We start from the raw sequence: 11,889 nt of genomic DNA on the forward strand, positions 1-11,889 counted from the left end.
TATCTTGGTTGTCAGATGCCTTGGTACTCAAACAACTTGGAACCCAAACACTGCAAACCCAGAAGTAAGTGTTCCGGTTTGCGAACTTTTTTTGGAAGTCGAATGTGCTCTGTTTTGAGTGTTACGCTTCTGATTTGAGTGCCACACTTCCGTTTTGGAGTGTTACACTGAGGTCTGCCTGTTTTTGCTATTTATTTTGCATTTTTGTTTTTGCAGCTTTTTTTGTTTTGTTTTTGTGACTGTGTGGAACCCAGTTCAGCTACTGATTGATGGACTGTGTGACTTCAGTATATTGCTTATTGCTTTCATTTTATGGATCAGTGGTCTTGTTAAATAGTAAAATCAATGTTAAATTGCTGTTTTAGGGGTTGTTTTTAAGAAGTGTGGAATGGATTCATCCATTTTGCATTAATTTCCATGGGAAAGTGCACCTTGGTTTTGGAACGCTTTGGTTTTGGAACAGACTTCTGTAACGGATTAAGTTTGGGAACCAAGGTACCATTGTATATTCTTATTGTGGTGCAGCAGCTAGTTAGATCCCTCAGCCATGAAATTCTGCTGGAAATTATTTTCGCAAATCACATATGTCTACGGGTAGCCCCAAATCAGACTGGCTGTGGTAAAAGTGGAAGGGAAATTAACCTTTCTCCCCACTCCCTAGTCCATTTTGGCCCTCATTGAGTAGCCTATGTAATCCCATCCCATCACGATTTTGAGATAAGGCACAATGGCTGCTTTCTTTGTGTTGGTGGTGTGGAAAATGCACTCTGCACATGTTCTGTGGCATTCTAGTATTACTTTGTGTGCTGTAGTCTAGAGGCTGAAAATAGGTTTTGAGGTTAAGCCGCATATCATCATAGTTCTCAAAGGATAGCTTCTACATAACCAGAGGGCGGGGGGGACCAAATGAAATAGACTGATCTTCTGTGCTCTTATCATCAGCTTGGAAGCTTTCCAAGCAAGGATTAGCATGATCACCTGGTAATATTTGACAACATGTTGTTAAAAGCAAAGTGAAGCCAGTTTTTAAAAGGTGAGCTTTTGCGCCTACTGATACTCCCCCCCCCCACTTTTGCTTAAAACCCTTCCCATGTTAAAAACAAAACAAAATCCAAGTACATCAAATTGCAAATATCAGAATACCGTACCAGAATTCATGCCACCTCGTTCTGCTGCATTCTTCTGTGTGTGTTGTGTATCCAGCTGTTTTTGTACTACATTTCCAATCATCCCTGACCACTGGTTCTGCTAGCTAAGAACAATGGAAGTTGTAGTCCAAAAACAGCTGGAGACCCAAATTTGGTAAATCCTGGTGTAGACCAACACCCCACCCCCATTTCTGAAGGTGTGACTCTTCGTGGTCAGGCCCATAACTAGAACTGGCAAGTTTTTGTTTTTTAACTGCTTCCTGTGACTGGAACAGCAGCTTGAATTTATTCAGCAAGTGACAATGTTTGCCGCCGGACTGTGGAACTGTTTCCCCTTTTCCTTTCTGTTGTGAAGGCACAAGCCATTTCCAACATACCCTCCCCATGCCATTCGGCAAGGCTTTTCTCTTCCCTGTTCAGTCTACAAACAAATCTTCTCTTCCCTGGGTCATTAATAGACTTCAGTTAATTGAGATTAGCTTGGATTAATTCCCATGGGAACACTTGGGAAGATCAAGGACCCCCTAGGTCGCTAAACATAGGGGGCCTGGGAAGGAGCACGTTGATGGCATCAGCGGCCTGAACCAACAATCTGGAAACTGGGTCCTTAAAACAGCAATGGGGGAGGGGGGGCTTCTAAGGGGTTCATCCCTGCCTGCCAGAACCAGCAGGACTTTATGACAAAATCAAAAACAAAGTCTGGGCTTCCGTGGTCCATTCTGAGCTCAGCTTTGTAAAGTTACAGTTAATCATTTACAGAGGACGTTTAAAGCTCTGTAAGTTAAGCACTTTACAATCCCTATCGTGTCCTTTCTCACACCATCCTTCTGAAGTACATGATTTCCCCTGCTTGTACAGCAAACAAATTGTGCAAGGCAGCGCCTTAAGTCATGACTTCCTGTGTTGCCTGAGATTCTATCTTTAGGTCATTCTGGGTCTTCCTTGTTCCAGGTAGCAGCAGCAATGAGGTCGTGTCATTCAGGGCTGCAGAACCATTGGCCCGCCAGATGTTGCTGGACTACAACTCCCATCACCCCTGACCGTTGGCTGTGCTGGCTGGGGCGGATGGGAATTGGTGTTCAGCAACATCTGGGGAGGGGCAGCTATCCCCCAGCCTTGATGTGCAGCGTCAATTTACAAAAATAAAAATGATGAATGAACTCTGACCACCTTTTTCCCGGTGACCTTATTTTCCCCTGCCATAGCTTTTTTTTTGCTTTGCTGCTATGTGGCTTATGGAAATTCCACAGGTGCGGAGTGTGATTGTTTTCCTGCTCTGCTAGCAGCCTTCCCAGAAGTGTGAGAAACAGGATGCTGGACTCGGTGCAAGGCACTTAGGTTTTTATAGCAAGGAAATTGATTAATAGGGCTAAACATAATCTGTTGAATTTTGGCCTCCGCAAGTTACTGAGTTTTAAGCCTGTCTAGAAGCCACATTTCCTGACCTTTGAAAGCCAGGTCTCTTGGCCCAGATGTCTCAGCGGAAGTCGAGAACCTTTCTTTCTTCAGACGTTCTCCGTATGTTTGCTAGATGCATGCAGGGATGAAGCACTGGGGTGGGGAAGGTTGGGGTTCTTGATCAATTCCATTTGTCCATTGCTGGGGGACATGAGACCCTCCAGATGTTGTGGGCTGACACTCCGATCAACCTCAGCCAGCCTGGCCAGTGTGGTCAAAGAAGATGGGAGTTTTAGTTTACAAAATCTGGAGGACGCCCCCATGGGCTAGCCTTCTACAGTATTACAGGCAACCTGGGCAAATTGGGATTGCACCACTGTCTTTCTGTGCCAGATGTTTGGTAACGAGAGTAGCTGACTGAGATAACTGCCAACCTACCTATCAGGGAACTGCCATCAGTGCCAGAGGGAGAGAGCAAGCTCCAGAGGGATTCCAGAGAGCGTCCCGGGATTGGGAGAGGCAGCCCAACTTCTGGGGAAGAGAATCAGCGTAGCACCAGTGGAGAAGGGGGGCAGATGGGGGAAGCGGCGAGGCGGTCCCATGACTCCTTGCCGGGGACCAGCGGGGAGAGTAGAGGTCCTCCGCTGCCTATGCCCTCCTTGCGCAGAAGGCTTTCGCGCAGAGAGAGTAGGAGGAGACTAGGCGTCAAAGAGCTTCTTTGCTGGAAGAAGTTTAAGAAACGCCCACTGACGGATTCTGCCAGCGATTGAGACAGCCACGGGTGAGTGGCTGTCCGGACAGAAAAGGTTCACTCAGGCAACCCAGCCAGGTGTTTGCACCGGCTTACGCACGAGCAACCCCTAGAACCACTACACTACCAATGGGTTGAAGGGAGATTAGGCAAATTCATGGAGGCTAAAGCAGGCAATGGCTTCTAGTCAAGATGGCTATATGCTACCTGCAGGATTAGAGGCAAGCCAAGAGTGCTTTTACACTCACATCCTCCTGGGGGGGTTTTCAGTAGGCATCTGGTTGGCCCCTTGGGAGGAACACACTGAATTGGATGTATCTATTTATTTTAAAATCTTTTAAGAGACTTTTTTGTCTATAAATCTCAGAGCAGCACCCAATAGCCACAAGACCGTGAAGACCGATAAATAACAGTTTAAACATTCAAATTGCCAAAGAATTTCAACAACTGCAGCTGCCGGATCCAAACAATATCAACAGCCAGGAAATGTCAGGGTAGGCAGAAAGGTCTGCGAAAACACCCCATGCTCAGTGCTCGCCTGGTCTCCATGGGGATCCTGCTCCTTTGGTCTGATCCAGCAAAGCTCTACTTATGATCAACTGCTCCTCCTGAGGCCCAATGTCCACTACTGAGAGCCTGTCAGAATATATTGGGTCCTTACCGGCCCCCCGCAGGCAGCATATTCTATCTCCTCTTTCTGCATGCTATTTTGGACTGCCATGCTCTCAGCGCTCGCCAAGGTGACGGGTCTCAGAGGACGCCTGCCCTTGAGAATGGTTGCTTGACTCTCTTCCGCTGCAGGGGTGGGGGTGGGGCAGTTTAATCTCATTTCCTCCGAGGTTTATCTCCTGCTGCAGCTTCCACTCTATATTTTGCCATGGGGGTTGAGCATGTGTGTGCATAAGGGAGGGGACGACACATGCTGGCAGGCAGCAGCAGTGACTTACCGGGCAAGGAAGGCTAGGCAACCTCCTTTATTTTTATGATGCCCGAAGGAGTAGGAATGTGTTTTGGTTTTTCCCCCAGCAGAACCAACAAAGAACCTTGCAGCGCCCAAACGACTGGCAAGCTTATTGTGGCATAATCAGCTTGTTAGTTTTTATTTCATTCCACGTATTTGTACGCCATTTGGTATGCCAAATTCCTAGGCTGTGTGCATAAACATTAAGAATAGACAGAGAAAAGGGATGATTAAAATTCATCATAGAGACAGACCTTCAAATGCCTGCTGAAATAGGAAAGACTTTGGAAAGAGTTCCACAGAATTGGGCCCATAGCACAGAATGCAAGGCTTCTGTTTGTGACAAGCTGTACCTCTGAGCCATGGGGGATAGCCAACAGAGACTCCCCACAAATATCTCTTTTTTTAAAAAATAATTTTTATTAACAGGCCAATCACATCACATTGTCCAAATCACATTAGTTCCAAATTATACAGCCAAATTTTAAATTTTGTTGGGGGTACCCATACATCAAGCTCCGAACGAGTCCAAACATCACTTATATTGCTGCTTTAATTAAACAATTCTATCCAGTTCGATCCAGATAGTCCTTTATTACTTTCTTCACCTTCTTGTTGTTATCGTATATTCCTTTCTTTGCGATCTCTGATAATCTTCACAAGCAGATTAGAGACAGGCATCCTCTGTGTGGGTTTTGTACTCTCCAAAGATCATATCGCTCAGGGACAACCGCTATTCCACGCTTCCATAAAAAATTAATCTTCGGTCTGTCCTTTAATTTTCTCAGGCTTGCTAAGTATATCAGGAGGGCTCTGTCAGGTTAAGATCACATTCCAACCATCCTTCTCATTCCAATGGTCCTGATTCTCCTCCCCCTGTCTTTCTTTCTCAGGCAAGCCTGTCTTAGCGAGACGCCATTTTAAACTGCGTCATAAAATTTTCCTCCATTCTCATTGTTTAACAATCATCTCTTTAGCTATAATCCACCCCACACAGTTCTTGAATTCCTGCTTGTGATTAGTAAAACGCAACAATCTTATTTCTTTCTGGGGTGGAGGGTTATTAATATCACATAGTGCAGAGAAAAGAAAAGTTTTTTCCTCCACCCCCCTTCATTCCGAACATACAATCTCTTAATGGTGGTTCATCAGATGATTTACTTATCCACCCGTCACTCCGGTCACAGAGATCCATTAGTCAGCAGTCTTATCTCCCGAGCGTTGCTTGATGTATGTGCTTTAGCTTCATTCCAATCATATGTTTCCAATTAAAATTCCGAGCTAAAGCAAGCCAGCACGCGCTGATTGGAACCGGCGTCAGGAAGAGCTGACCTCATCGAGGGCTCGTGCCAAGTGTCCGGCACCCCCATCTCTCGAATCCGGGGGTGCATTGTGGACACCGCTGGCAAGGCAGCCCCCCCATCTCCTTGGGGGGGTAGGAAGACTGCATACTTCCCATAGCAGCCTCTTAATTACCTCGTATGGGTCAGAGAGATGTTATTGTTGGCCATCTTCCAATGCGCCACCTGGTGGCCCCCCTCCCCACAAAGATCTCAGTGATATAAGGCAGGGTTCCCAAACTTGGGTCTCCAGCTGTTTTGGGACTACAATTCCCATCATCCCTGACCACTGGTTCTGCTAACTAGGGATGATGGGAGTTGTAGTCCCAAAACAGCTGGAGACCCAAGTCTGGGAAACCCTGATATAAAGGATCAAGGGGTCCTTAAGGTTTCCTGGGCCTAAGCTGTTAAGGGCCTTGTAAATTAATACAAGACCCTTGAACACTGGCCTGGAAACATATGGGCAGCCAGTAAAAGCTTTTAAGCACTGGTGTTATGTGCTGACAGGAGTCTGCCCCCGCCAACAGTCTAGCCACAGCTAAGTTGCCACAAAACTCTTTGTTGTCTTTATTTTCAGGTCATCTCCTCACTCCCAGTCCCCGAAGCTTGTGCTTTCCTGTTTCTTCTTGCCTTTCCCACCTTTCAACCCACCATTCTGCCTCCCTGCTGCTGACCCGGCAGGGTATATCTCTGTAACCAGGAGACATTTGCTCTACAAAACAAAACAAAACTCACAACGCAGCACAGTCCCCTGGGGTGCCGCCCGCAACTTGCAGGTGGTTTTTTCCTGATGGATGCTCCTGTCTGAAGGAAAGGGACCCACTGGTTTAACCTAGCACAGTGTGTGCGCCAATACAGTGGTACCTCGGGTTAAGTACTTAATTCGTTCCGGAGGTCCGTTCTTAACCTGAAGCACCGCTTTAGCTAATGGGGCCTCCTGCTGCTGTCGCGCCACCGGAGCACGATTTCTGTTCTCATCCTGAAGCAAAGTTCTTAACCCGAGGTACTATTTCTGGGTTAGCGGAGTCTGTAACCTGAAGCGTATGTAACCCAAGGTACCACTGTATAGCATCCTCCAGCTGTTCAACTCCTGTCGTTCCTGATGGGAGGAACGTGCTTGCTGGGACTGATGGAAGTTGGAGCCCAACATCTGGAGGACATGCTGTTGACTGCCCCCATCAAGTGAGAGGTTGGCTCCGTGGCTTGATCTTGCATGGCCAGAAAAGGAGGAGGAGATGACAGAGCAGAACACTGTGGAACTCGAGATCTAACCAGCTTTCTCCTTTTCCACACAGCTTAAGATTTCGTTCAGCGAGAACCAGCTGGAGAGGACCTTCCAGTATCCGTCAGAGGGCTCCTTGCTGGAAGAATATGGGCCTCCTGATGAGTCAGAGCCTCTGACCTGCACCAACCCCCATGGGGATGATGAAGATGAAGAGGAGGAGATGCTGCTGCTTCATCGGGGCCTCCCGGGCCTGCTGAGGACCAAACCCCTCATTGTAGGCGAGTACGGGCAATCTAGACGAACCTATGGCTGGTTTCGGTATAAGGCAGCTTCATGAGTTCCTGAGAGGCAGGTTGGCAGGCGGTTACGCAGTCTGGAAAGAGGGAAAGCCTTGCAGATCCAATGTTGGGTCTCACTGAGAGCTTAAATCACTTGGAGCTGCTACACGTCTGTTTTCAGACTGGACCGCTTGGCACACGGCAAGCAGCTGGGGAACTGAGTGCTTGAAGGCTCCCTCTTGTTAAATACTCCCTACAACCAGTGGTTCTCAAAGTGGCAGGAAGCGTGGAGGTAAGGTTCAAGGACAATCAAAGAAACGTTTAAACGTTTCATTTGTGTAGATGAAAAGACGAGAGTTTGTCTCAAATTAGATCTAATGTAAACAAGATTAGCTGGCAAAAGCAAGCTCACAGCTCTCACTGAGTTTGTAAACATACCGGTACTTAAGGTACATATGTAAGAGGCTTGCTTATGATCATATTTTGGGAATGATTCATGTTCCTGTGCAGCTGCATTCTTTTATACTTTCTGGGTGTCCTGTGATCATATTATAAAGTACAGTGGTACCTCGGTTTTCGAGCGTCTTGGAAGCCAAACATTTTGGTTTTTGAATGCCGAAAACCCGGAAGTAAATGCTTCCATTTTCAAACACGCCTCAGAAGTTGAATGGCTTCTACTGCATTTTTTTTTTCTTTCAATTTTCTCCATTGGCTTTGCAGACTGCCCTTTGTGCCTTGGTTGTCAAACGTTTCAGAAGTCAAATGTTTTTCTGGAACGGATTTTGTTTGACAACTGAGGTACCACTGTAGTTGTGTTCTATGTTATAGCATTCCTAAGAGTGTCTCCCCCGCACCCAAGTATTTATTATCAATTTAAAAAAATTGTGTGGTGTGAGCAAATTATTATTCTGAAAGTGTGTCCCAGAGAAAAAAGTTTGAGAACCACTGCCCTATGCGACGGATGGGGCTCCTAACTCCCGTCACCCCCAACCTCACAACCAATGGTCCAGGATGACGAGAATCCAGCAATTTAGTGAAAAGGGGTTCAACATTCATTACTCCTTAGGTCTTCATGCTTTCCTTTTTTGCTGACAATGCCTGTGTTCCTTCTCTCCCTCTTTGCAGACGAGTCTTGTCGGCGGTAACCCCGTTAAGCCTCCGTCGCAGAGAACAGCGGAATATGCACAAGGATTCCATGCCACATTCTGAATCCTCCAACTGGACCTTTTATCTCTTTCCGTCTTCCAGTGACTATGCACCCAGGAAAGAAGCTGGGGCCATGAAAGACTGAGAGGGGTGGGGAGGCGACCACTTTTATCCTGGGGCTACAGGTGCATTTCTTCCTTCGGATGGAGACCACTCCGAAAATACTCTCCCACTTTTGATACATATGTTTTTCCCTATCTGACTGGCACTGAAATCATGTGAGAGACGCTGCCCAACCTAGCTGGGAGAGGGCGCTCTCAACTTTCCTCTTATCCTTGCACTGCCAGCCAACAAGGAATCTGATGCAGCAGCGACTTAGATACTTCATTTAAAAACTGCCAGCAGGGGGAAGCACTGAACCTTGTATGCACACTTCTCTGGGGTTGCAGAGTTTCAAACAAGGGCTAATGATAATGGTCATATCTTTCTTCCTGCTGTCACTCAAAATACCGCTGAAAGCCTCACTGGCCAAGGGACTTTTCTGTAATTGGGTTGGTTTGTTTGTTTGTTTGTTTGTTTGTTTTGTAAAATATTGTCCAGTAGGACTTAATTGCTGCCATGTGAGTGAGATGAGATTTGGGGAGGGGGGGAGTAGGGTGGGGAGGGAATAACTAGCTTTGAGAAGGGACCATTATGTTGGCGCACAGCCTATCAGTATTTCGGGGGGGGGCTTTCTACTTGCTTTTTCCCCCAAAGCCATTCTGGAGGAAGGCAATTCAAAATACCACGGCTCTAGTTATTCCACCAAGAGCCATGAGTAATAAGGCATGTTACTGGGCAAATGGGGAGGGGTCCTGGGTGTTCATTGAAGCAGGAGCGCTCAGTATTCAGGCATGGAAGTGGGTCAATGGGGAAGGGCCATCTGCATGTGGGCAGCGCTAGTTGCTCTTTGGGGCCGTTTGGGGGGTTCCCCCCCTCTTTTTGTTTCAGACAGGGGCAGTTCATGTTTGGAAGCAAAGCAAAATATGCAGGGGGTGCAGTGGGGATAGCCAGGCGAAAAATGCAGCTTCCTGTTGTGGTCATGACCATTTCCTGTTTGGGATTCAGCACTCACGTGGGATTGAATGACGGGCGATGAAGAGGCAGATTGAATGTTAGAAAATGAAGTGATATTTTGATAAACAGGGGTTTGGGTTCGTTTGTTTCTCCCCCCAAAAAAATATTATTTTACAAACTGTCTTCTTAATTAGTATTTGCCATTTTTTGCCATGTGGCATTTTGAAGTGGAAAGAAGTGGACCCAGAGATTAAAAACTGAGAACAGCTTTCAGAAATGATTGAATGCATAGCAGTTGCAGCTCAGAGTATAAACAGCTCTCCAGAGCTGGCTTCAGGCTTTGGGGAAAGCCTCAGATGAGAGATTACCAGGAGTCCCCTTCATCAGCAAGGGGGCCGCACAAACTGAAGGAGCACTCCACAATCCTTTCCCCAGATGACTGATGCAAGCAAACCCAGGCATTACTGTTCTGGATCTTTCTTTGCCAATTCAGCAGTCATTTAAGTCAGCCGATGACAATAAGAACCTCAATAATGGTGAAGAGGAAGTCAAAGAGCATGTTGTGCATTTGTTCAAAGGTGTCTTATCCAGTTTCTTGAGTGGGCCCTGCTGTTGGTCTCAGGTGAGAGCTTCAGGGATCAGCACCACTGCTGAGACCCATTTCTCAGTAGCGGAGCCATCGCCAACTGCTCGAGCCACAAAGCCAGGTGCTTGTCCTCTTTGGTACCACTGCTTGTTTACCTTCCCTCTCTGGATGAGTAATTATGGAGAAGGTGCAGTATCCCTCTGTATCCCTTTGGGTGAGAATGCACCTGGGGCTAGAGTGAGGATGGCGGAACCTGTTGGTCTGCCAGAAGTTAGCAAACTCCATCTCCCATCAGCCTCAGCCAGCAGGGATGATGGGAGTTGTTATCCACTAGAATCTGGAAGGCCACAAGTTCACCATATCTGGAGATAGAGAGCAAGCTAAATGTGGCAGTGACAAGAATACTGGCCCTCTCAGGGAAGCAGCAGCCTACCAAGGGCATATTGCCCAATGTCCACTGCCAAAAAATAATATACAAGTGGAGCAGCCTCAGGACCTTGGCAAATGCCCCACCGTGACACCACAATGCATATATTTTTTAATCCTCTTAGATGAAAATGTGTAACTAAACTGAAGCATCCAGCTTAAATTGGGGGAGTTTTTTAAATTCGTGAACAGGAGCTCCCCACAATTGGAGCGAATAAAACCTGGGAAAACTGGTCGGTTAAATGCCTTGAGGAACAACGCAACTCATCTGCAGGAGAGGATGCATACACAGAGCAGAAGATTGGCCAACGTATGAGAGCAGAAAGTTGTTTCTTTAGAGTGCAGGTTGTAGACTGAGCAAACAGTATGAATGAGTGGAAGGAGGCATTGATGAGAGGGAACTTTACACTTTACACTTGTTTTTTCCCTCTCTCTCTCCCTTCCTTCCTTGCTAATTTATCTTGTTATCTGTGCACAGTTGTTATTATCATTTCCCTCTCCCCCCCTTATTTTGCACTGCGGGAACAGCCATGTCTGGAGCCCATTAACAGGTGAATGAGTGAATGATTGAACACAGCAGATGTTTCTTTCTTTGCTGGGGGGAATGAGGTCTGCGCAGATCAATGTGTGTGGGGCAAGGGCCGAAGCAGCTGTGTCCAGCCATTTCCATCAGTGTTGTTGTTGAAAAAAATGGTATTGTTGTTATTATTATTAACAATAAACCAGAATGATGTTGCACGTTGACCTATTGTTCTTCTGTTGTCTCTTAGCCATGATAGTTAAATGGACTCTTTGTTTACAGAAGCCATATTCCTCTGAATACTAGCGACAAATAAGACAGGCATCACCCTCGTGGACAAGCCACGATTGGACTACATGGACATGTCGTGTTCCAGCAAAGCAATCTGATGCTCTTCTACCTTTAAGGGTGTCTCTTCTGCACTCTGATGGAGGAGGAATCTGGGTTGGCTTGTAGAATCACAGGACAAAAAGAGTTTATTCTCTCCCACCATAAAAACTATTCCCCCACCAGCTCCCTCTATCAAAACACACACACGCGCACACACACACACACATGTTGAAGTAATACGTACAGATTGTTAATATTCTTATTTATTAGACTTCTTAGTCACTTGTTAGTCGTGAGTTTGACCAAACTGCGGGAGGCAGTGGAAGACAGGAGTGCCTGACGTGCTCTGGTCCATGGGGTCACGAAGATTCAGACACGACTAAACAACAACAACAACAACAAGCAACAAGCAACAACAAAAGTTACTTGCTACCTGAAGTTCTCCAAGTGATTTAGAACACAATGAAAATACATTGGTCCATGTAGCTCAATATTGCCTACACTGACTTGACAGTGGCTTGCCAATAAAAAGAAAAAGGCTGTCCACTGGAGTTAAGGAAAAACACATCCCCTGAGGTGTCACCAACACACCGCCACAGCTTGTGGTAGTCCCTGAAACATATAACAACAATCAACTGAAATTAACCTTATGTAAGAATAGCCTCATGAGAAGAGAAGACTGCCTGGAAAAGACCCTGATGTTGGGAAAGATTGAGGGCACAAG

General features: G+C 46.5%; 1 protein-coding gene and 1 long non-coding RNA gene across 2 annotated transcripts in view; one reads left to right on the forward strand and one right to left on the reverse strand.

Annotated features, from left to right (window-relative positions):
• PPP1R18 (protein phosphatase 1 regulatory subunit 18) overlaps positions 1-11,059 on the forward strand; it is a 42,326-nt gene extending 31,267 nt beyond the window's left edge. Inside the window, exons 3-4 of the mRNA XM_080992258.1 lie at positions 6,894-7,101; positions 8,227-11,059. Of these exons, the coding sequence (XP_080848384.1) occupies positions 6,894-7,101; positions 8,227-8,246 (228 nt within the window). The 3' untranslated portion in view covers positions 8,247-11,059. The remainder of the gene's footprint in view (positions 1-6,893; positions 7,102-8,226) is intronic.
• LOC308470225 overlaps positions 1-11,889 on the reverse strand; it is a 34,836-nt gene that overhangs the window by 22,122 nt on the left and 825 nt on the right. The window lies entirely within an intron of this gene.

The sequence above is a fragment of the Podarcis pityusensis genome (genome assembly GCF_964106645.2).
Source record: "Podarcis pityusensis genome assembly, chromosome: 2".
In the NCBI taxonomy this organism is placed as follows: domain Eukaryota; kingdom Metazoa; phylum Chordata; class Lepidosauria; order Squamata; family Lacertidae; genus Podarcis; species Podarcis pityusensis.